Source organism: Lissotriton vulgaris, chromosome 11, assembly GCF_964263255.1.
Source record: "Lissotriton vulgaris chromosome 11, aLisVul1.2, whole genome shotgun sequence".
NCBI lineage: Eukaryota > Metazoa > Chordata > Amphibia > Caudata > Salamandridae > Lissotriton > Lissotriton vulgaris.
Window position 1 is genome coordinate 249276042 of NC_141699.1, and position 26862 is coordinate 249302903.

At 45.7% G+C, this 26862-nt stretch overlaps 1 protein-coding gene across 1 annotated transcript in view; it reads right to left on the minus strand.

Moving 5' to 3' along the window:
- Positions 1–26862, minus strand: part of LOC147679577 (solute carrier family 2, facilitated glucose transporter member 11-like) — a 510350-nt gene that overhangs the window by 333851 nt on the left and 149637 nt on the right. The window contains exon 3 of the mRNA XM_086943162.1: positions 24342–24502. Coding sequence (XP_086799288.1) covers positions 24342–24502 — 161 coding nt within the window. The remainder of the gene's footprint in view (positions 1–24341; positions 24503–26862) is intronic.

Here is a 26862-nt window from a genome sequence, read left to right on the forward strand (position 1 = left end):
GGCAGGAGGTGGCGACGACTTTGGAAGAGGTGACGGGGAGGCACTTATCGTTCGATGCGGCGGTGGGGCTATTGCATTGGTTCCCCCATACCCCCCGGAATAAAATCACCAGTAAATTTATCGACCTGGGGCTCCTACTTGCTAAACGAGAGGTGACCAGGAACTGGAAGGCACGTGCTGGTCCTGCGGGCGGCAGATGGCACGGTGAACTTTTGAAATGGGCGGCGGGGGAGAGCGCGCTGCGATATCAGTTGGCTTGGAGGCAAAGCAATGAGAAGGCGCAGGAGGCCGCGTTAGAATGGGAAACGCTGGTGCAGGCCCTCAGGGATTATTGTGCCCCCAGCGACTCCGAAAGCGAAGAAGCAACTAGACCCGAGTCCCGTTAGACACTAGCATTAACAGCACTATTACCTTCCCCGAGGGTCAAGCAGTGGATCCTAAAGTGATAAGATCCCTATGGTGGGGGGGGGGGGAGGGGGGAGTTTCACAATGACTGGAAGTTTGAGGGGGGGATACCTTTTGGGGGTTGGGGTTTGTTTAGAAAAGCAGAGGACGGACAGTGTATTATCCGGACCAGCTCCCGCATCCTACTGACCCCAGCTACATTCGCCGCCCAACCCCAGGGATATGGGCTGCTTGGCTGTATAGCAATGCTATGGAAGGGGGTCGGTGGGCTATATCTGGTAAAAGTTGGCTATAATATGATGCTGGTCGTTACTGTATTGTTGTACTGATTCCTGCAATAAAAATATATTTAAAAAAAAAAAAAAAAAAATCAGGATAATTTTCAGAATAGATGTGGGAGGTTGCGAGGGTCTCGGGAGCCCTGTGCTCACACGGCCATCTTGGTTGCGCGCGAATCTCCTCCTCTATAAGGTAGATGTTGATTATTCTTTACATGACATACATACCAGATTTTACACTGAAATCATAACATACACCTTACAAACGTTGACGAAAAGCATCACAGAAACAGAGAAAACGTTGATTTATCAGCACCGTAAAAGTGTACTTGATTAGTTAGAAACAGTAGGATTAATCAAATAATAAAGACAATCTGTGTAGTAACTATTTACCTAATAACAATAACATGTTATGAAAACTAATGAGAAACTTAGCATTTCTATTTATTTAAAATGCAGTGTTCCAACAAACTTGACATTGGTGCAATCTAATGTCGATAAAGATTGCATGTTTGAAACTTTCAGTGTAAGTACTTAACAGAATAAAGAAGGTATATTAATTAAAATTTAGTTTTAATGATTTTTAGAATTAGTTTACATGCTGCTGCTTTTGAAATTCATATGAGTAGGGCATATTTAGGATCCTTCATTTTTATACTATAATTACTGACACAACAGCTTTTATTTCCTAATATGAAATGTTTGATTTACTTTATCGTGTCTGCATAATTAATAATGAGTTGATTTATTAAAAGAAAGATTATAGTAATGAATTGAAATGTTCTTGCTTGGGCCGCATTATTTCATGGTCTAGTGAAATAAACTTTTACTTGTTTCCTTCAAATGTTGCTTTCACTGTTCCTGCCTAATGTAACAATTCAACTAGGAATGAAGCCTTATTCCTTGTGTGGACGAATTGGTTGGAACTGATCCTTTTTGACTGTACCCATAAAGGAGCTACAGATACATTTTTATTTTTGTAACTAAGCAGTGAGGATGGCAAAGACTGTGGTTTCTCATGACTAGCTTGGGAAACAATGCTGGAATAGCAAGTTATACCTGACAAACAGAAGATGACCGCACAATGGACAGACCACTGTGGTTCGATTGCTGATGTCACAACTGCGTCATCTGTACTATAAAGATTTTTATTTTCTTTATTGGCATTTTGATTAATTACATAACATCACAACAACAGAACCAGCCAGTCAGATGATACAGCAAACTTGGATCTTGGTGTAGACATAAATCATATAATAAGATGCAGATATACAATATATGGTCACGTTCCATCAATAACAAAGGAAAACACACATAAATCACATGCATGAAGTGATGAGGGACTAGAAAAAAAGCAAAAAACATGCAAAAAAGGCTATTTAAACGCATCGGTTCACCAACATCAGAGACAGAACCTCTTCTACCCATCGTTTCATTGGTCTCCTCCAGTGTCAACAGTACAAAGAAAAAGGCCTACCAAGTAATACGCAAAGAAGGAAATGCACTCCCACCTACTCCAGGGGGGGTGTAGCTGCGGGTAGCTCGGTGTCAGCAGCCATCGCCTGCACCTGGACCCACTGCAGAAAGGGCTCCCAAATGTCCCTAGGACAGGAAGCAGGTGGCATGAGTTCCCAAAATGTTACTAATTGTGTGTGGCCATACACCACATCAGCCAGCCAGACTTTGATCGTGGGAGCCCTCCTCCTGCCCCAACGCAAATCCACATGTCTCTTGGCAAACAAAAGGAGTAAAGCATGTAATTTACGTGTTTTGGGCGGAGTATGTTTGACGTATCTCAATATACCCAGTTCCGGGGACAGGATATCGGATCTACCAATAATTTGATTCACCGATACAACATTTTTAGACCAATAGCCTGCAAGCGCCGGGCATGACCAGACCACATGTAAAAAAGAAGTGGGGGAGTAAACGCACCTCCAGCAATCGTCCCCATCCCTGAGTCCCATCCTGTGCAGGCTAATGGGCATCCTGTAGAACCTGTGTAGGTTTTTGAAGTATATCAATCGCAGCCTATAATTAGGCAACAATTCCGTAAGCTGCCCACAACAGAATTCCTATTGGTCCATGGCCAACGAAGTCGGAAGATCATCATTCCAGTGTTGCAGGGACTTAGGTTGTACCACTGGTGCTGTGGCCTGCATCTGCCTATACAGTCTAGTGACTAGCTTGCGGGGAGACGGGGAACCCACCAAATATTCCAATGCAGGGAAGACTGGGGGGGCGGCAAGGAAATCTTCACTAATAGCACGGCATGCCGCACGGAGTTTGTGATACAAAAACAGTTCCAAGAAAGGCACCGTCTGCCCCTCCTCTGCCTCCGGATGGGGCATGAACTCGCCATCAGGGAACCGGTCAGCAAAGGTATACAAGTATAACTTCTTCTCCAAGGGTCTGCTAATTCACCCTGCAATGCATGGCAGCAAAGGGTTCTGCAACAACGAGGGTGAGGGGGCATCCTACACCGGATCTCTTGCCCTTTTGCGCATCCCCTCCCACACCCATCATAGCATTCCTGCGGAGTCCACATCCCCTCTAGGGCGTTTTGCCTTGGCACAGACAGCCACCCTCAGTGGGACAGGTGCGACTAGATCGTGTTCCACCGCTACATGGGGCTGGAAAGGAGTCGGATGGGTCCAAAAATGCAAGAACTGGACCTGAGCACTGAGCGAATATAGGTCCATATCAGGAGCACCCACGCCTCCCTGCTTCAAAGGCAGTGTCAACGCGTCCCAGGAAACTCTCGCCTGACCGTTCGCCCATGCCAAGGTGACAAGAAGCGATTTGAGCGTATTAAAAAAGTACGCTCTAAGCGGGATTGGAATATTCCCAAACAGATATAAAAATTTCGGTAAAATGACCATCTTGGCCAGGGCGATCCTGCCAGTAAGTGACAGAGGCAGCCTCGCCCAAATCTTTAACTTCACCTGCAGCCACATGACTGCTCTTGCAAAATTTAAATTCCAAATTTCCTACACATCCCGGCTTATCCATATACCCAAATATTTGACCATCTCTGCTTCCCATTTCAAAGGGTACTCAGAGGATACCTGTGGGGTACCGTCCATCAATGGAAAGATCACCGACTTAGACCAGTTGACAGAGACCCCAGCCAGTCCACTAAATCTAATGAATTCACGTAGCACCGGATCCAAATTAACCTCCGGATTCATAAGGTACAAAGTGACGTTGTCTGCATAGAGTGATATAAGAAGGCATCTGGAGCTAAATCCTATGCCGCGTGCTGTATGGTGTTGTCTAATTCAGGCAGCTAAGGGCTCCATAGCAATAGCAAAAAAGAGCAGGGAGAGGGGACAACCCTGTCTGGTGCCACGTGAGATAGGGAAAGGATCAGAAACCAGGCCATTCACCCTTATTCTTGCGCTGGGTTGCAAGTATACCAAACGGATCCAGCTAATAAAGAGCGGACTAAACCCCATGCGCGCCAATATGACAACTAAGTATGGCCATCCTAAGGTATCAAACGCCTTGGTGGCATCTAGGAATACCACCGCAGCATGTACCGACGGGTGTAGGTAGTGCAGTGTCGAGAAGATTGTCCTTATGTTATGTGAGGTCGACATGCCCAGGATGAACCCCGACTGATCAGGAAGGGCCACCATAGGAAGCAGTGGCTGGAAGCGGTCTGCGATCAGCTTGGCGAGTATTTTGACATCAGCATTCAGTAGTGAGAGAGGTCTATAAGAGTCCATCTCCCGTTCTGGTTTACCGGGCTTCAACAGTCTAATAATCATGGCTTCTCTCATGAGTTTAGGCTATGTCCCTACCTCCAAGGCCTCCTCATATACTGCCAATAGTCTGGGAACTAACTCCTCCACATAAGTTTTGTAAAAGGCGTGGTCAAGCCGTCTGGGCCGGGCGCTTTATCCAGAGGTAGACTCTTTATGACTTGTGCTACATCCTCTGTAGTTACAAGGAGGTTCATATTCTTCCTGTGAGTATTGTTGAACCAGGCAAGAGCGATCAAATCCATAAAGGATTCCAGTCCCCCTGGACAGGTCTCCTGTGTGGTGGTGTATAGACCGGCATAGAAACCCGAGAAGGCATCAAGAATGTCCCTCTGACCCCTAACCGTGGTGTCCGGTGCAACATGGACCTCGTGGATATAAGTTGTAGATTTGGGCGATCGGATCATACCCGCTAGTGTGCGACCCGACCTCTCACCCTCCCCATACCTCCTAGCCACAGCATATTTATTAAAAAATTTCACCTCACGATTTGCTTCATCAGCGTAATCTAACAGCTTTTCTTTCAATAAACCTGAGGTTACAAGGTCGCCAGTCTCATAAAACTGTGTTTCAAGATCTTTTATGCTAGACTCAAGAGAGGTCAGCGTACCCCTTATAGCCTTCAATACCCCCGCCTGGCGCGCAATGCACGTTACCCATATAACAACCTTGAATGCCTCCCAAAGTGAATCTTCGGTGTCCACCGACCCCGTATTAAGCTCAAACTAATCAGTAATGTCTTGGCGGATCTTCTCCTTAAAGGCTTCATTCAGTAGGGCATGCGGAGGGAGGCACCAGGAAAAGGCATGTTTCGGCCTGTTTGGGAGCAGCAATTTCAGTAAACAGGGCGCATGGTCGGACAATGAGCGTGGCATATGCTCCACGCCAGTAGCCCAAGTAGCCACATCTCCTGAAACCAACCAAAAATACAATCGGGACCATGCATTGTGGAGATCAGAAATTCAAGTGCCCTCCCTCAACGAGGGGTGTCTGGTGCACCATATGTCAATCAAACCACCATCAGCCATTATTGCCTTCAAAGCAGAGCTAGCTGCCATGTGCAGGGTCCGAGCGGTACCACGTCTATCCAGCGCATCCTCAAGGATAGCATTAAAGTCCCACCCAGTCGCCCTGATCTTTGTCCATATATCATGAAAGAATTCTGGGGAGTCAGTATTCGGACCGTACACTATAACCATGGATAGGCCAGATAAAGTACCTTGTATCAAAACATACCTACCCTCCGGATCCCCGCTGATCATCTCCTCCCTCCAGTCCAGTCCTCTTTTCACCAACACAGCCACACCCCGTGCATAATTTGAATATATAGCAGAATAAGTATGACCCCACCTCCCATGGCGCAGCCTCTGTGAAGGCATAACGTTCAAATGTGTCTCTTGCATGAGGCAGATGTCAACATTGTGGCGTTACAAATAAGCATGAACCAATCTTGACTTACGCCCATCATTAAGCCCCCTCACATTCCAAGTCAAACAATTCAATGCAATATCAGCCATGTATGTACACCCTTAGAACGTGTCTCAACGTGATCATTAGCAACGTGACATAGACCCATCCAGATTGACATTGGCCAACCACCAATTCACCTATATACTGGCATTTAAACAACAAAATTAACTCCCCCCTCCACCCACCACCGACACCAACCTCCCGATCAGGTTGTAGATGACCCACCCTAACAATAGAATATACCACCCAGAGGGGCAGCAAACAAGGGAAACTTCCCATGAGAACGTAGCATAGCCGGCAAACTACCTTGCATTATACAAGGTCGCCAGGAGATCTGCGTACGACCCAATGGTCAGGCCATAGGAAGTACAAATCATTAACATGACAGCATGGCTATGGGCAATGAAGCATGCAGTTACAATTAAAGTAAAACGGCTCTGGGACCTCGATATAACAGTGTGATACTTTCAACATGCCGGAGCATACGATACCCAATTTAATCATTGTCACTCAAGTGTCCTCCTGCTGCGCCTGCTGTTTCCACTTGACCTTTAGACTTCTTCCCTCCTATGTGTTTGGTGAATCTCAGAGAGGATTTCTCATCGTTGAAAAAGTGGGCAGTTCCATTAAAAGACACCTTTAGCTTGGCCGGGTAGAGAAGGGAGTACGGCATCTGAGCCTGTAGTAAAATTTGCATCGCCGGGAGGAACTCTCGTCTCGCTGCCTGCACAGCCGGAGTGAAGTATGGGTAGAAAGAGATCTGGCCCTTCTCCCTGGCTAACCTCAGGATAAGGTCTCTATCCTGATAGTTCAGAACTTTCGCAATAATCGGCTTGGGCGGCGCACCCACGGGGGTCTCTGTCCCAGAGATCTATGTGCCCTCTCCACCACGAAGACCGCCGATAAGTGGGGGTCGAACAGCTCATGCAGCAGGTCCGCAATGTAGGTCTCCATTTTAGATATGGCGGTTGTCTCCGGAATGCCAGTTACGCGGAGGTTGTTGCGTCGCGATCTGGCCTCCAAGTCATCATTTTTGGCCCTGATGACCCCAAGGCAGGGATTCTGAATGAGGGACCGCTTTGGAGAATGCGCGACTTGAAACATATAGGGAACATTTGCTGTGATCTTGGCCTTGGATTTCATTGTCAAATATATTAATTATATACATTATAGACGTCAAAGTCATTTAAAGGACACTTTGGGTCCTGTACAGAAAAACCATTTTATCTGGAAAACTGTGATTATGAAGGTGCTGATTATCCTTGTTTTTTACCTTGGCGTTTATGGAATATTTTTCAAACGCAGATCTTTATTATTATTGGACTAATTTAAAGACACAATAGCCCTGACGAAGTTCCGTCTGGAACGAAACGCGTTGGCTGATGTCCATGTTTTTCATTGAAACTAAATAAAGAATCTATATTGGAATATATACGGAATCCTTTGCCTTCATCCTGGTGCACCGTCCACTTTCTTTCAAATAATTTTTGGCCCTGATGACCCCCAGTAGTTTGTCCATGTGGAGCAGCTGCTCCTCGGTTTCCACATGGAACTCATGGAATGCAGTATGGCGATTCTCCACTGCGTTGAGTCGCGTTTCATGCGCGGACACCTGTGCTTTAACAGAATCTAGTTGCAACATCAGCGTGTCCAGTTTGGTGTTCATTTTTCGGAGACTAGATCTTATCTCCAGCATGAGTGTCCTCAAGTCTTCTCCTTGATCTTCGACGTAGGAGCTACATGGTTTCTCCACCTGGTGTTCCTGCTCGGAATCCGCGTGTCTAGTAGATCGCTTATTGTCAAAATTTAGTTTTGGCTGTTTGGCATTCTGTTTGCCCATGACTGCAGGGCACTCGATGAGTAGAGGGTAAACACAGAGAGCACAGTGGATCCTCGCATGTGCCTTACGTCATCAAAGTGTCAGTTCTGCACCGCGACGTCTCCTCCAGCAACCACAGCAGTTAGACCAGCAATGCGCACCACAGACAATGCCAGGATGCCGGGAGAATATCACCACACTCGCCAGATCTACCCACGTGTAAAGGTACAGGAGCCAGATCTCTCATGGGTATTTGCAGCCGCAGAAGCGAGCAATGGGCAAGACTAACGACCACGCAGCACTCTCTCCAACAAGTGGGCCCACAGCCGCTTCCCACCAGCGCGGGAGCCAACAGCCTCAATCCAGGCTTAAGCAGGGTCTCCACATGTAGCCTCAGCCCCCGTCAGCCAGCAAGGATAAACATACTTTTGAGAGCATGGGGGCCTAGACACACACAGCTGGAGCCCCCTCAGCGTTATATGTCTGCTCTCCGCTCGTCGGAGGAACCACGCCGCAGCAGGCTGAACAGCTCACCCAAGCAATGTCCTCCACTCCACAAAATGGCGGATCTGGGCAGGCCCACAAGCCGGCCCCGGGCACCATCAGCGGCGTGCACGGTGTTATGTAAAGGCAGGGGAGTGCGCACCTTCACAATCCCTCCTCTGTGCTGCCCTCCAAGTCCGTATTCCAAATCCTGCCGGCGTGTCACAGGATGTGCACTCACAGCGTGCAACGTCTGCGGCAGTTCACTCCTAGTAGCACAGCAGTGCAGGATCACCGGGGAACCGCAGGCCGAGAAAACAGGTGCGCGATCCAGGTCTCAGCAGATGTCCTGCAGCCCCCTGCAGCTTAATCTCAGCTCGCCTTGGCATGCCTGGGGAGCATAGGAGCGATAGCCAGGTCATTGTCAGCAATGCAGCCTCAGGCCTACCGAGTGCCAACAGCCCCGGGCTCAAGTGGACTCGCGTCCCAGCGGCAGTCCAGCCCAGTGATGCTGCGATTGTAATGTACTGGTTAGGCCTACCAGGCACACAGATTGGAGACACACAAGGTATTGCAGTAGTGGTCAGTACAATGCCTGCCACGCCCAGGGCCCTGGGCTTTTTATTACCTCTAGAACATGCCCTCCGTATCCACGTCGGGCGGAACCAATTGAACTTGCGTCTGGGGGGGGAAAACAGTACAGCAATACTGACCGTGGGCCAAAGTGGTTGCGCCCACCTAGTACAACACTACATTCTTCCTTTACCTTAAAGTAAAAACCAAAACAAACATAACATCACATATCAACTTTTCTGCTCACAGTCTCTGAGAGTTTCAAAATGCAAAAAGGAACAGTCTTACTTTTTGCAGCGGCTGAGATGCAGCTCGGACTCATAAACGCCCGCAACAGGCCACGAAGTCATGGTATTTCTGGGATGGCTTTTGGCAGGGGCGCAGATTATACCTACTCTGGCTGCGCTCGCCTGACTGGGTGGGAGTTAGTTCTTCCGAGTCTTTGGCCACAGCAGTTCCGGGGTGGCTTTGGGCCTCTTGCGATTCTTGTTCATTCCTGACTGGTGTTGCTGAATCTGCTTGTGGGGTTTCCTCCTCGCTGGGAGCGTCTTCCTCCTCTGTTTCTCGTGGGCCTTGGGTCAGTCTTGTGTCTTGCTCTTCCGAGTTAGGGAACTCGTCGTCTTCTCCATTCAGGATCCTTTTGAAGAATGACACGTTTGTGGTGACTTTCTCTCTCCCCTTCACTGCAGTGATCATGGTGCCATTGATATTGGTGACAGTCCATGGGTGTAACTCGAAAGGGAGGCGGAACTTTTCTCCGGGATGGCGATCTCTCACCAGCACCCGGTCGCCAACTTGAATGGGGCTGTCTGCGGCTCTTCTTCGCCTCGATGCTGTCCTGTTAGACTTTGTTCGCTGTTCCATGGACCGGTTGCACGGAGTTGGAGCTGAGGCCCACATGGGATGGTGCGGGAGAGTGTCCACAACTGCTCTGCTGAAACATAGACCGCTTGGAGGAATCCCGGTGGTGCAGTGGGGTGCCAGTCTGTACTCTCTTAAAAACTGAAAAAGGGCTAGTTCTAGGTTCTGGCCATCTGTCATGGCAATTTGGATGGTCTTATTTAAAGTTCTCAGCAGTCTCTCAACTTTGCCATTTGCTTGAGGCCATCTTGGGGTTATCTTCCGGTGTTTGATGCGGTGTGATTGTAGATATTCCGCTAGTTCACCGCCGTTGAAGGGGGGTCCATTGTCAGTGCGTAGTTCCCCTATGAGGCCATGTGTTGCAATGATTTTCTCTAGCTTAGGGATCACTTCAGAGGCTGTGGTGGAGGGCAGGATTTCAATTTCGGGGTATCTTGAGAAATCATCTACCACAACAAACATGTACTTCCCGCCCGGGAGGCTACCAAAGTCTGCGCTGGCCCGCGCCCACGGGGCAGTCGGTCCTTCTTCTTTGATTACAGGTGCTGGGGGGTTGGGCAGGCTGGTCGCTAGGCACACTGGACATCGCTGGATGACTTCTTCGACTTTCTTGTCGAGTCCTGGGAACCTGATTTTGGTGTGGATGCGATTCTTCGATTTCACAATGCCCAGGTGAGCGCCATGGGCAAGGAGGACCGCTTGCTGTGTGAGGCTGTCCGGCAGTACCAGGCGGGGGCCTCTCAGGAGGCATCCTTCTGGCGAGATGGACAGCTCGCTCCGGACTTGGTAGAGTGCTTTTAGCGTTGCCTGGGCTTCTAGGGTGCGGAACAATGCCGGGCTCTGGAGTGGTTTCCAGTTTTCTTACTGGATGGCCTGGATGGCTATTTGTAGGCAGTCATCGTCCTTGGTAGCTTGCATCACGTCTCCTAGGGAGATTGGCCAAGGCCTCAAACGCTCTACAATCATTCTGACATACTCTTCAGTAGCGTCGGCTTCTGCGGCTTCTGCTTCAGTGACCGGGCGAGCGTGCCTCGACAGATAGTCGGCGGGGTTCCTGGAGCCCGGCCGATACTCTGCTGTGAGTTGGTATTCCTGGAGCTGGAGCACCCACTTCTCGATGCGAGGGGGGCCGTGAGGATGATCCTTGGAATAGTGGGAGAAGCGGTTTGTGGTCTGTGATCACGATGAATGGGTGTCCGTATAAGTAGATATGGAAGTGACGGCACCCCCATAGGATGGCGATGGCCTCCTTTTCGATCTGTGACTATCTTTGTTCCGTCGCAGTGAGGGTCCTACTTGCATACGCGACGGGTGCCCACTCTCTGCACGGTTGTTGTTGGGTCAGGACAGCGCCGAGGCCGGTCGGGCTGGCATCCACCACGAGCTGCGATTTGTAGCGAGGGTTGAAATAGGCCAGAGCTGTGTCTGCTGAGAGTGCAGCTTTGGTCTTTTGGAAAGCGTCTTGCTGTTCCGGTCCCCAGTTCCAGGTGGCTGTGGATCTCGTGAGGTCACAAAGAGGGCCGGTGAGGTCGGATAGGTCTTTAATGAAACGCCCACAGTATGTCACCATCCCCAGAAAACTGCGGACGGCGGTCACTGACGTTCGGGGCGGGAGCATCATGGATGTTCTTGACTTTGTCGGGGTCCGGTCCAACGCCCTGGTCAGAGAATCTGTATCCAAAGAAGCTGATGTCTTTTCGGAGGAATTCACACTTCTCCCTGTGAAGGGTTAGACCCCGCTCTTGTAGCCTGGCAAAAACAGGTTGGAGGCACCGGATATGTTCGTCTAGTGTCGCTGCGTGGACCAAGATATCATCGCTCACGTTTAGCACGCCGTCTAAACCTTGCAGGACGGTTTGAATAATGTTCTGAAATACTTCGGCTGCACTGGATATCCCAAAGTTGAGTCTGGTGTATCTCCACAAGCCTGCATGGGTGGAGAAAGTCGTTATTGGGCGGGAGTTCGGGTGCAGAGGGATTTGGTGGTATCCGGACCTCAGGTCCATCTTCGAAAACCACTTTGAACCTGACAGTTCGCAGATGATGTCGTCTACGGTTGGCGTCAGATGGCGTTCTCTCTTGATTGCGAGGTTGGGAATGCGCATGTCCACGCAAATTCGCACAGCATCCGGTTGCTTCGGTTTCTTGGCCACCACAATGGGCGACACCCATGGAGTGGGCCCGCTAACTCTTTCTATGATCCCGTCCCTCTCGAGCACACGTTGTTCCGCTTCCACTTTGGGTCGCAGGTGGAATGCTATGCGCCGGTGCCTGAGGGTTACTGGAGCGACTGAGTGATCTATGTGAAGGCGAATGGCAGGTCCTCTCAAACAGCCAATCCCGTCGTACAGTGAGGTGTGTTGCAGCCCGAGATGGTCGAAGCTGTGTGCTTGGACTGTGAGGGCGAAGTGAATCAGTCCTAGGACTTGGGCGGTTCTGCAGCCAAGCAGAAACCCGGATCCTTCTTGCGACACATAGATTTTGGTGTGTAGGTGATGGGAGTCATGTGATACTGTTGTCCGGAAGACTCCGCACAGGCGGAGGGGTCGACTGGTGCCGTAGGCGTACACCTGCACTCTCGTGGGATGGAGTACTGGTGGAGTGTCTAGTGTCCGGTATACGCTGGCTGCCATTAGGTTGATCGTTGCCCCGGTGTCGATTAGGGCCGCACGCCTCCTGATCGTGTACGTTCACTGTGCACATAGGTTCTGCGGATGGTGTAGCGGCCAACGTGTTGAGCATTCATACCACGTGGACGGACGCTGCGTCCTCTTCGTCATCGTCCATGTCGCTGTTGGCGGAGGTACCTGGCAGTGGCTCTATTTGTCTCACTCTTCGGTGCGGGCCTTTGAGCTTTTTCCTTTGCGATGACAGGCATACACTCGCAAAATGGTTGGCTTTTCCACAGGCGCTGCAGATCTTTCCGTGTGCAGGGCATGCCCCGTTGTGGGGGGTTGCTCCTCCGCACCACGCACAGGGGTGGTCGTGAGGTGATTGAGCTGGGCCTGGTCGTGATCTTCGGGATGGCTTTGTGCGCGTGTCCGTGGTGCTAGTCTTGATGGCACACACAGGTTCAACTTTGACTGCGACCGTAGGTTTCGGCTCCATATGCGCAGCTCTGGCTTTCGATAGTTCTTTAGATCGCCCTAATGCCAGGATGTCACGCATAGGCATGTTGTCTGTTTCTAGGACTCTTTCTCGCAGTTTCGAGGAGGCGTATCCTTATACGAATTGAGCGCGGATCTCGCCGTCAGCATCTGGGAGGGTGCATGTGCTGGCTAGCTTTTTGAGTCTCGCATAGAAAACGTTGACTGACTCTTCTGGGAGCTGGCGGGCTTGGCGGAGTAGGAACCTTTCATAATCTGCGCTGGCAAAAGGTTCAAAGTATTGCGTGATGGCGTCGCGTAGCGTGGTGTAGTTTGGGGGCGGGCCCCCTTCCACCACGTCCTTCGAGATGTCATGTATGGCTTCCCCTCCTAGGTGTAAGAGCATTGCTCGCTGCCGCTCGACTGTGATGTCCGCTGCTATAAAGTAGTTCTCCAGGCGTTCCACCCATTTCCTCCACCGAGCCGCCTGAGAAGGGGGTGTGCCTGTGACCGTAAAGGGCTCCAGCGGCGGCACGGCGGCCATGGCGGCGGTCAGACAGCAAATGAGTGTCCAGTCTCTAGAGGGCCAAGTGTCCAAAAACATGCTGGGGGCGCTTGCAGGTGGCTGTGGGCAGGCGCTGAGGGGTCCTGTAGCGTTGCACGCGAGGTGCGTTAGAAATGGCAGGGCTTCCTCACGCGAGATGCGTGGCAGATGGCACAGTTGTTGCGGTGCACGTGTGATGCGTGGTGAAGAGCACGCCGGCGTTGCGTGGCAGGCCTACCGGGCTGGCGCGATGCTGAGGCGGGGAGCAGCCGAGAGCGGTAGTGCGGCTGGGCGCTGAGGCGAAGGGCACGCACCTGAGGCCACAAGGCCGGATCCGTTGGTTGTAGGCGGCAGGGCTCGAGTGACTGGATCGACCTGCCTGGAGAGCCAGGAGTCAGCGGTGAGTCGCTGAGGCAGAGCGGTGGGGCGGCGCTGCTGGACTTCCGCTCGATGAGGTTGATGTAGCTGGGCGGCCGGGGACGCTCCGCCGGTGGGTGAGAAGGCCAGCTGAGCGGGGCACGCTGCAGGGGCCACAGAAGCAGGCTCACCGCAGCTGAGGGGCGGAGCGTGGCACACGATGGGGTGGCGAGACCACCTCGTCGCCAGTGTAATGTACTGGTTAGGCCTACCAGGCACATAGATTGGAGACCACACGGTATTGCAGTAGTGGTCAGTACAATGCCTGCCACGCCCAGGGCCCTGGCTTTTTATTACCTCTAGAACGTGCCCTCCGTATCCACGTCGGGCTGAACCAATTGAACTTGCGTCTGGGGGGGGGGGAACAGTACAGCAATACTGACCGTGGGCCAAAGTGGTTGCGCCCACCTAATACAACACTACAGCGATCACCGGCACTCCACCTGCGGCTCTCACAGCTCCGTGCAGCAGTCAGCCGGAACCTTCAAACTTCTGCGAAGTGTTGTCCCTGCCGTCCGGCAGCTTAACTAATGGCCTGTGCATTACAGGGACCATCTGAAGTGCAGGATAAAGTTAGGACTTGTCCCGGCCAGCAGAGCGCACTCAAGAAGCGGCCATTCCGCTGCACAGCCGGCCACACCCCCCATCTGTACTAGATTAACTTCCCAAAGGAGGGGTATCAAAGAGCTCTCTTATTTTTTGAGATGCTTTTGCACCTACTGCTGTAATTGTCATTGGTTGGGACTCCTTTCCTTGACGACAACCTGAACTCAATGCTTATGATGTTTCTTTTCCAATTAATTTGCTTACTGCGCTCCTTGGTGAGAATACAGAATCTGAACTTTGCCGATTTTGTTCCTTTCCTGGATAAGGTTTTACCCCTTTAAACCATCCTCGTGCCCTCATTGGTACTGGGAGTCTGTAATGTTCCCACTAGCTCAAAAAATCTGTGATTAATGTGTGGCTTAATAAGATGGGCTATTAGCTACCGATCTACTTAAAATGTTACTTGTATGCATTGATTATGGATCATGAATGCAATAAAAAAACTTTTAAATTGCCTGAGTCTGTTATTGTGTCCTGATGTTCTTTCTCTAAACTGTGTTATTTGTATGATTCTAAAAGCGTAATGGTTATAGTCAAAGATTGTTTTCAGGACATCAAGTTCTGCTACTTTTATTTTGCATTCTAAAAGCAGAGGTATTGGTTTGCATAATTTTGGTCAGACTAAACTTCTTCAGGAGATTGTGTCTTCCATTTGCAATACTTTAATTCACCAGTATGTTTTTGAGAGAAGTGTATTTGAAACTCATTTTGAACTTGCGAGTTGGCTACTAATTGATGGTCCTCATTGTGTGGCTACAGTTTTTGGGACATCCTGACGTCTCACCCATCACTATGACAGAAAAAGATTAATCAGAGGACCAATGCCCCTCTGAGTAAATTTGTGATCAGTAGAAATTACGTTTTCTTATGGGCCCAGTGGGGAGGCTGAAGTAAGTGAAGCGAGAGATAAAAAAGACTTTCGCTGCATCACTACCTTCAAAACCAATTAAGGACAATCTCCATCTCTGCCTCATTAAACCACACGAATTACGTTTTTATCCTGGCTCCATCTTACCTAATGACTTTGGCCACTGAGATGGCATCTTTCCATGCTGGTCTTTTTGGTCTCTCCTTTCACCGATCATTGATGCCTGGCACTTCTTTAATTATGGTGAGGTGCATGTGGCTGAGCTTTTTGCAGCACATAATGTACACTAATCTTCATATAGCGTTAAAGCTAGTGGAAAGGGCATTTCTATTTATGATGCTTGGGTGCTACTTAAGTTAACTACATCCAGGTCTCAAACAGTTGAGGTTATGTTGTAATCTCTGTTCCATGATGAGCTATTTATCTCAAACATATTTACATTATATGATTGTTCTGGTGCATAATAAAGAAACTTGCTTATATAGTACTTGCTGATATAGTTGTGTAGTGCTGCAAGTAATCAAGACTTGCACAAAGGCTGGAAAAATAGGAATATCTTTTTCTATTCATGCATAGTGCTTACTACTTAGAATATAATACTTCTCAGCACTATGTTTTTTTTTCAGTTCATAGCTCTGTCTTGGCTACATCATAAAAAATGTGTGTGGTTTTTCTTTAACTCTGCATCTGCAGACATAATATTCCTTTTACCAACCTCCTTGCAATGTGGCCTTTTTGTGCAGCCTAGATTTTTAGGGTGGTATTTCAGAAGAGGCTAAGCTAAGGGCAGCAGAAAACACAGCACCGACACAGACTCACTAAGGAATAAAAGCAGAAAAACACTCCCTGGGGCAGTACCCATTAAATTTCACACGAGCAAGCAATCAGAGACCGGCAATAAATGTTAAGCCAGCCCAGTCTTATTTGTATACTATATCAATTTTTGACAGAGAAGGAAAGGAACCATGGTACTGTGAAAAACAGACATGATTATGTACACAATCCTTTCAAGTAGGGAAGTTGAGAAATGACACCCGGGGGGAGATTTATCAAACTTTCCTGCAGCGCAGAAAGCCACCTTGCTGAGCTGCGTGAAAGGACAGGAATGTGTCGTATTTATCATTATACATCCTGTCCTTTTCTTCCGCTAACGCACAAACTGCTGCCTAGCACCATCACCTGCATTACAGACAGGATTTTTTTTGTGCAGGATGGAAAACCTTCCTGAATGAAAACAATCATCTGAGGCAGATTTTTCCTCTTTCTATGTGTGCTGCGGACAAAGAAAGAGGAAACAACGAGGAGGAAGAAAGATATTACTCCTTGTTATGCCTCAACTTGGGAAGCGTAGTATTTTGACACATTGCCAGTCTACCAATAATGGTAAATCTGGGAATGTGGGAAAATCCATTGGAGGATGCATGGGAACAACCATGTTCCATACATAGAACATCTCACTGGGGTAGAGTAACACAATGCAACAATTTGCGCTGTGTGTTACTTTAGAGTCATCAAGCCAGTCACGGCCATGCAAGGCGGCTTTGCATGACTTGATAAATCTAACTTAGAAGTTGCTTCACCCTTGTGCCTTATTGCATTGTGCAAAGGCGATGCAACTGAATGATAAATCTGCCTCCAGGTTTCTTATTACCTGTTCATATGCATGCATCACAAGGAGAGGAGGTGCATTGAAATGCGGAACTTCCTGACAGAGGAAGTATATTGCTTGCATTCTTATGACGTGAGGGTGAAGGCTGGAGACTGGCTCCCTTTAGAAATTCAACAGATCAGTGACAGAATATCAGAAACACAAATATCGTGCGGTCAGAATATCGTGTCAAAAATATGGAGGGCAAGAATATTGAGAAGGTAAGTGGAAATTGGTAAGTGTAAATGTACTATTCTTAACTCCAGATCTACGTACCTTGATGATATATATTTCCCCCTGTGCCCTGCACCATGTGGATGCAGACAAGGGGGAACAACATGTGCCCCCCTGTGTGCATGTCCATCAGTTCCTCCATGGCATGGGCTTCCATGGCCATGGCGTGCAGGAACTGTTTTTGACATTGTCATTGCAGTGCTTGTTTTTAAAGGCGCGCCATGGGAATGCAAAAAAAAGACTTTGGGTTGACTGGCCAGCTGTCTTGAATATGTTAATAGAGTACCTGGAGAGCTTTGCAGTAGTAGATGTTTTGGTTAGAAGTGGGTGCAGTCCTTTTTGCTGGAAGGGCAACAACTAGTGCACTTGGTCCAGACTACTCCACCATCTTGGAGTAACAGTTGCAACGTCTTGGGTTGCAATTGGTTCTGCCTCATCTCTCCGGGTCTTTATCAAGCTTAAGATTCAAGGGGCTCTTTTCAATTGGCATGAATGGGAGCAGCCATGCAATGGAAGAGGGCAAATTCCTATCATTTGAAACTTTCCAGTCCAAATTTTACCTCCACACATCTCAATTCTAGTGAAATATTGACTTCAACTGTTGCAGCAAAGAAAATTCGCAGCCCAAGAAGGAATGCATGTTTTAAGTCACCAGTAACCCAATTCCTTTCCACATTACCCAACTTTAAAACAATCTACATATCTGTCTTGGTAAGGCAATTTCAAGTAGAACCTTAGAGAACCCAGTGTGGATGCCAGTGTTAATAGGCTTAACGATAGGCAATAACCTCACTCATGAGTAACTGTGTATGCTTAAAGAATAGACAGTAGTCACAACATTATTATCAGCAGTGACTAGTGAGGAGCCATAACTGTGTTATATGTATGCTTGATCTAAATGCTACATGAAGTGGAATCCTCTTTCCTGGCCATCTAAGGTATTCCCTGAAAATCTTCTTCCTTGTTATGGGGACATATTTTGGAGAATAGTATATGACAGAGGCATCACAAGGGACATATCACATTCTCATACTCATTATGATACCCAGAATATTGTAACAATCTCCGAGCCTGTTCAGACTAGGTTTTATGATTGTATACGACCATCGGCTAGCTGGATGCAAGCTATCTGCCTCCAGTTGAACTCAGATGAGACAGATGCCCTTTGGTGTGGGAGGCATACCCAGTTTTGGTAAAATGAGTGGTGACCCACAGACTTGGGGATTGCCCCCTCCAGTGCCTGCGGTTAAAAACCTTGGTGTCATCAACAGCGACCTCTTCATGACTCCACAAATTGCTAAGCTACCTGGCACCTGCTTTACCCTTTGCCCTATTGAAACAGCTTCTAGGATTATTAAGGTTCTTTCAGTAGAGACCTGATAAACAGTTGTGCTATCCCTGATTGTATCCAGATCGGACTAAGGAAATTCTTTGTATCTGGGCAGTACAGGGAGCTTGATTACTCACCTTCAGATGGTTAAGTATGCAGTGGCTAGTATGATTCTCAGTCTTCCTAACTCCACAAATGGCACTCCTACTGAGGGCAGCTCACTGGCTTCCCATTTGCAAAAGAGTTCTCTTTAAGACACTCTGACACCTATTAGGATGTTGGTCAGAGTTGCCTCTGATCAACACCGTCTTGGTGTGGGTACCGACCAACCGTAGGTCGATGATTCCGAACACTGCATTTCGATGTGACCTCACCAAACTCCCATTTCTCTATGGGAATTTGTGCGGCGGGCAGAAACCACCCACATCACAAGCTCCCATATAGAAATTGGAATTTGTGTAAATCCCTCACAGTGACTGCCACAGTATGGGTGCCCCCACAGGCCCCATCCAGAGGCTGCAGGGGGAAGGTCACTTTCCTACAGGCTTTCATGTCAGACATTCTGACATGGAAAGCATATTGGAAACTGACATTATAATGCAGACGCAAGAAACAACTTCGGCACAGGATTTTGTTTGGTTTGCCTCTGGCTGATGGGCTCCATGAGGCAGTCAGAAGACAGCCGGAAGACCGGCCGGTTTGAATTCTGACCGCCATAATCCTAATGGGGCAGTTGGAATTCAAACCAAGGATGTCGGTTGGAAAGCCTCCGATGTGCGGCCGGAGGCTTTCTGACAGACATCCTAATGAGGACCTCTGTCTGGTTCATAGGTCTTTCCATTGGGCTTGTACAGGATAGCTAAGAGTTCCATTCTACCACCTCTCTCACTCGGACTTTACACTCCACCAATGCACATCTGCTTTTGTTTCCTCTGCTACTTTACAGGAGGACGGGTGGCCACACTTTCGATTTTGTTGCGCTTAGAGGGTGGAATGCTCTTCCTTCTTTTATCAGACAAGAATCCTCTTTTTTTGCTCATGTTTGGGCGAACCACTCGATGAAAAATATTCGTGGCACAAAAATATTGTGTCAAGAATATCCAGATGTCAAAAATATCATTAAAATATCAAAGGTAATAAATATAGCTTTTAGTGCTGTTTTTAATACCTCTGTAAGAAAAATCTATTTAGAAAATATTGTTGTTTGTAATATTGTTTGCAAGTTTTATTTTACATATGTAATTGTAGTCTGTTTGATTCTATGTGTTCATTAATTTGGTTATTTGTGTTTTTAGTGCGTAATGTATTAATTAAGAAATTGTTGAAATGAATTTTTTATGTTTTATAAATGTCTAAAATTAAAGTATTTATATAGTTGTGGTTTTGTTAGCTGTGGAATATTACGCTTTTAGGGGAAGGGGAGATTTTAGTGCAAATTGAATGATAATCATTATAATGATATGCAAATAATATTGTGAAATGTTTCAATGTATGTTGTAATATTAATTATTATAAATCATTATTTACAATTAATTTGAATATATATTAATTATATTAATTTGAAACATTCCGTATGGTAAATATTATAATACATATTTAAATGCCACTTTTTAAACATTATAAATATATTGCAATAGAATCCAATCTGGTAAAATATTTGAAACATTTTTAACTACAAATAAAAAGTTGTAGATTTTTGTTAAAAATTAAAAATTATATGTTTTATGTAGAAAATTGTAATATAACTGTAAAGAAAAAATCTTAGGGCCTGATTTACAAAGGGCCTTTACACTTGTGGCAGAGGCCGCGCAGTTGTGGGGTAGCCTCCGCACTTGGGGTGGAATTTCTGTAATGGCAAATACCTCACATAAAGCCAAGAAGAAAAACATGTGTTATTACTCTAGGGTTGAGACAGCTTTTTGAATAGATTTTTTTTCTAATGGACAAATGTTTGGCAAGAAGGGAGTCATAGGTTATCACAAACTCATTCTCTGATCACTCAGCAGTTTCCACAATAGTCAAATTAGATGGGTTTGGGGTGAAAAACAGTCATCGTTAGCACTTTGATAAATCTCTTCTCGAAGATTTAGACTGGATCAAAGAGATGCAGCTTTTTATAAAAAACATTTTTGAAATAATGAGTACTCAACTTTGTATTCTTCATTTGGCAGGCTTTTAAAGCAGCTTTTAGAGAACAGGTAATAGGTTATAAGGCTGCGGTTAGTAAACACCAAACCCTAGTAATTCTGACATTGCATACAGTTGTGGAAAAATCGAGGGATAAGCTAAATAAGGCTAGCTCAGAATGTTAAAAAACTGCTTGCTAGCAAGATTAAGCCATAGCCAAAGGACAACTGAAAGATTTTCTTTTAATTGGAGGAGATTAAGGGCAGTAATGCTTATAAACAAAAACTCTAGGAGCAAAGCCAACATATAGAACAATATTTGGCTTGGGCTACTAAAGTGCAAATTGCAACGTAGTAAAAATGTAGTAGATCAGATTAGGAATCCCGAAATGGGTTAAGCCGAAGATTCAAAGGATAAGATCGCTAAGGTATTCCTTTGGCACTTTAAAAGTATATATGATCAAGCGCCGGATTTTGACTTTGAATTACTTGCACAATATTTTAAAACTTTGCAATTACCTTGCATTTCAAATAGTCAGAGGGATTCCATAATGAAGCCTATCTCACAAGAGGAAGTTACTATCACACTAAAAAGCATGGCCGATGTGAAAGGTGCAGGAAATGATGGACTACCTGTTGAAGTCTACAAGACGTTCCAGGCACTGGATTTACCTCTTCTGACAAAATGTTTTAATTCATTAAAAGATGGGGAGGACATATCAAAAAAATTCAAGGAAGCTGTGGTGGTATGCTTTTTAAAGAAAGACAAGGACCCAAGGGACCCCAATGCCTATGATCCAATCAGCCTATTAAACGTGGACTATAAGATATTTATGAAAATGGGCAACAAGATTGGCCCGTGTGCACAACAGGTGTCCATCCTTATCAAACTGTTTTTGTAACACATAGATTGATGGCCTCAAATACCTATTTTGTAAAACAAGTAATTGATTTACTGTTGGTCAGCAAGGATAAGGCGGTGATTTTAATTCTCGATGAATAAAAAGTGTTTGACCTTGTTGACTGGCAGGCTCTGTATTTACATATTACAAACATTCTACTTTCCCTTACAGCTGGTTAAAATGCTTCAATAGCTCTATGCAGAATCAGAGGCAAAAATTGTGATTAATAAAGAAGAGGTAGGACTAGTGAGAATCAGATATGGGAATAGGCAGCAATGCCCAACATTCCCTCTTCTATTTTTGTTATTTATAGAACCTGTGGCAATAAATATTCATAACAATCCAGGGGCATTATCTCCGCTGAATCAGATTCCAAAGATTACATTATTTGTGGGAGATATTGTCCTTTATTTATCAGCAGATCTGTTAAACATCCAAAATGCATTCAAGTTTTTACATGGATAGGGGGGTATAGACTAAAGCAAGCCAAGAGTGAGATTTTGTTGTTCTATGCCAAGGCAGAGTGTCTCCCACTCTCCCGGCAATGGATATAATCCAAACCAATTAGATATCTGGGTATATTTGTAACAAATAATTATGATCAACTATTTATCCTTAATTATGGAAACACACAAAAAAAGCAAAGAACAATGTCTATCTCAATGGCGCACAGCTCACGGGGCCTTTTGAACATTTATGCTTACCTTTTCTCCCCTATATCTGCTGTAAAGCCCTCCGATACTCTCCTGTCTGGCCAGCACTAAATAAAACCTCTTAAATAAAAATAAAAGTAAAATAAATTCAAAGAATTATAATAATATGTGTGTAGGATTCTTTTTAGGATATTAAAATCGTTGTTTTAGAGGGTGATCTATGATTAAGAAGTTGCTATTTATGAATTTAGAATTTTCTTGTCCTGCCTGTAGTAATATTCATGTATCTCTGTCGCAATTTTAGTTTTGTACTATTTTCACATTAGATATTTAGACTGCCATTACAGAGAATTCTGCTGTAAGAAATGTTGATTACTATTACTCTTGCACTTTTATGAATTTGCAACCATGTTTTCACCTAGTCAAATAAAAAACAAAAATATTTTAAAAAGACAACCCACTACAAGGGCATTGTCAGCAGGGCTTTCAATAAAACAGCGGGTTCTTCAAGGTAAATAAGAACTGTGGTAACCTCTTGCAAGATTTAACCCTCACCCACTATGGGGCCCGATTCCGATCTCGCTCAGAAGGGCTGCAGACGGGTTCCGTAGAGTGCGAGTCCGATTTGTAGCCTCGGTTTCCGAACGACTAAACCACTGTACGTGTGAGCAAGTACGATGTGAATATCGCCTTGTACTCCAAGCAACTCGTACCCGTCAGCAAAGCCCTCTGGACGACTACAACATGGTCGACTCGTGCAGCGCCATGGGTCTGATTTACAAGCAACCAAGTACGATGCAGGCGTTGATCTGCCGGATCGAGTCAGAGCTCTGGGAAGCGTACTTCGGTGGGCCATAGCGGGCCCCCCTTCACCTGTGGCCCTTCTGATCGGCCACAGGGTCCCCCCGATCCAAGCATGCGCAGTGTGGCGGGCACCATGGGGTGCCCGGCACAGGGTGTACACTTTTCCCACCCACCCATTTTCTGCAATGGGAGCCTGTGTACGCATCTGTAAGCAGGCTCCAATAGACTTCAATGGAAGTCCTAGCGAATCGAGTCTGTATGATTAAGGACGAATTGTACTCGGTTGCTTGGACGCCCGGAGCACTTTTCGTCCAGAAAGCCCTTGGATCCGAGCCGTACAGAGGGCTTTCCGAACGGGATCGGAATCGGGGCCCCAAGAGGAGAAGAGCACAGCCATCAACAACTTTGAGGACAAGATGAACAAAATAAAAAAACACATTAACAACACTACTGCACCCATCATCACTGTGACAATCCTATGTCATAGCATGCATACATGGATCTGGAAGACAATCCTATCCCCACTAATGATTTGACAAAATAATAATTTCTCAATTCCCCATCTCATGAAGATAACATTATCCAATAATCAATTGAAGCTCCTGTGAACACCAGCAAATCCCTTCTCCCTGGTGCCTTCCCAAACCAACCAGAAAAGACTGGAAATATCGTCTTCGTAGTCCTGCTCGTACCCAAAAAAGACAAACATGAACTCCAATTACAGTGCATGCTACTCTCCAATAAGTAACATACAATTCCTGGGGAAGATCACTGAGAAGGCTGTAGACATTGATCTGTATGAGAGGATTGAGAGCAATGTTTCCTGCAAAACTATTGGACGACAGTGCATTAAGGAGATGGCTATCCTTCTGGTCTGTATGTTTGCACCTTAGAGTTATTTGATTCTAAAGGCCTCATTCTTGTAAAAATTAGCTATTGCTCCAGAAGATTGGGTGCTTCTGCCACTTTGCAGAAGTCAACAAGAGTATGATCAGGTACAGAATATAGGTATTTGAGAAGGAACTCTACTGATCCTGGGTCCGTCCTCCAAATAAAGTCCCTAACCATGTAATGTAATAGTTAAACCCTAGTATTAAGCATAGCTTTAGTGTTCTCTGCCCACTCTACTTGGGGATTTCAGTGCTGAGCACACCCCTAGGAATACACTGACACAGAATTATTACGGTGAGCATAACTGAACCTGCAACACATATAGCAACTGGACTTTCACAATTACAAAGACCCAAACACCAATTTTCAAGCCCTTTGTAATACTAAAATGGGTATGTGGTTGTCAGTGAATTGCCAGTGATAAGACAACTGCACCCGGTATTTGGATAACTGTGTTAGTGGGTGAAATTGTGTCAAAAACATATTACAATTTATCAGAACATATAAATATTGTTAAAATCGGACACTGTCAGCGAACAAACAGTATATTAAAAGAACTATTTCTAGAACTCTTACCGGCCCAGTTTTACTGCTAGAGCTCCTCCAACATTAGCCCCAACGAGGACACCAAGGGTAAATATGGAAACAATTACTGACCATATAAGAGTCAACGTATTTTCATCCAAATCTTTTTGGTAGCGGTCTGCAAATGTTTCATTTATAAATTTCTGGATGTACTAAACAAGAAAAGAATACATTTTGTTACTCACATCTAAATCGGACGATAAGCCACGGTGAAAGTAGTCTGCATAAACTCCATCATAGATAGCGAAAAATAGTTCTTGATTACATAGTATCTATTTTTGCTTTGGGCTTTCCTTAGAATCAATGTGGAATTCACCAGATCAACACATGATAACAATAATGGTAAGCTTTAGCCTAAGTGTTGGTTTATGTACCATTGTTCTAGGCAGTTATCTCATGTTTTCTTTTTACTGTTCTGTAGAAGAAAGAAAGAGGGAGTGAGAGAATAAGCTGGGTTCATCCTCTAAATAAGATTCACAACACAAAACAAGAACCCAGCCATTCTGAGGGTCTAAGCCTCTCTGAGAGAAAAACATATTTTGTTGTAAAACCATCACCCACAAGGGTTACCTCTTGGTGGCATGCTTCATCATTGGGTCCATCCAGTTCCCCTATCGAATGAGGCATGCTGCGACCTTCAGGTTATGTGGGAGCGCTTTAAGTGACTAATGAATATTTTATTGTTTGGTTACTCAAAACCATTACATTAAAACCAAAATACAAAATTTACAAAAGTTAAAACCAAGAGACTATGCAATGACAAAAAGGATAATCAGTGAGGGAGGAGTGGGGGGTGTGTTCTGAGCCGGAGTCTCCCTGGTGGGTGAGGGTTTTACAAAATCTTTATGTTTTTTTCTTAGGGAGGATTAGACTTCTCAGAATAGCTGGGTTATTTTTGTTGTTGTTCACTTATTTTTAGGATGCTGCCTACTGCCATACAAATCTATTAACCATGTTAAATGATGCAATACTTGGCGTGGTATTTATGATCTTTCAATGTATCTGTATACTAATAAAGACCAATTACATTAAATCCATAGAACTGACAGTCAAAGGCATTAAGAAATAGCGTACCATTTTTTGTTGTGTATCGATATTTTTTTAATGTATTTTCATTAGATACCTGTTCATATTTACTTAAACAATAGAGTGGGGGGCATATTACATTTAAAGCTACTAAAAAAGTTATGATGTCCAAAATGATGTGGTGGCAAAGAGGGTGGCTTTTAAAATTTCACAGGAAAATTCTCCAAGACATTTAAATCAATACTGAATTTCAAATCCTGTCCCAACCATGATAGCATCTGACACTCCTTGAATTCAAGAACTCGCATGTAATCTTACACGATTTCTACATATGTGTCTTTGATGTTATTATTTGTAATATGCAACAAAGGCAGACAGAGATAAACAGTCTCAAGTTACAAAAAAAATGTAAATTAAATGACACTTTAAAATGAACATAAACTCATACTAAAGAGATCAATATATATTAGAGACATTGAAACAAACATATAACAAACTATCAGGCCTCATGGCCCATCCTTGGGGGAGGAAAGGCCCCGCCTACACCTTTTTGCAAACATGAAGACTGTTTGTCAGGCTGAGTAAAGGTCAGCCTGACAGACAATCTTGATGTTAATGTCATGCAACCAGGCTCTCTACATGCTCTAAATGCGCTGGCGACTGGGTGCCTGAGATGAACTTTGCCAGTCTGAAGATTTCACAGCCATGTGGGTGAGACCTCCTCAGTCCAGCAAAGCCTTCAGACGTCCTCCCCCTCATAATGAGCAGGTGTGTTACAGAGAGATTCCGATCTCGGTGGTTAATTTTTAAGTCCCGAAGGGCCCATGCAGACTGTACACCTGTGACACCTCTGTGATGTGTGAGGGACTGTTGAATCCTCTAATTTGCTGACCCATGACAAGGTCATCCACTGTGGCTTCCCTTTCACTACCGAGATTATTGCTGCAGCCCAGTAAGTGTTTTTTTTGTAAATGTTTGTGTGGGCATGCATGTGTGTAAAATGAATATATGTGTGTTTGTGCATGTGTGCTGTTAATGGGTGTGTGCCTATGTATGCGTTTGTGAATGTTGGATGTAGGTGTGCACACTTGTGAATGAGTGGGTGTGTGTGTGTGCATGTAGATGCATGTGTGTGTGTATGTGGGTGTATGTGTAGCCCAACCATGACCCCTGCTGCACTTGACGTCCACAGCTGCTTTAAAGTCCTTAAATATTTTGAGTTCAGAATTAGACTATAACTTCAAGATTCCACTGAGACTTAATTTCATTCGACGTTTCAGTTCACCAATGGTGATTTTGTATTTTTATAATATGTTCTTGAGATTCATTTAAATCAGTTAGGCTTTGAACTTGTAATAAACTCATTTAACCTTATCCATCGGTTTATGGTCTCACTGTGCGGCCAAATGTGTACACCATAATTGAGTTGTTTTGAACAATTTATCACAGTACTAGGTTTGTTGTAGTTACTTTGAGGAAAACAAAC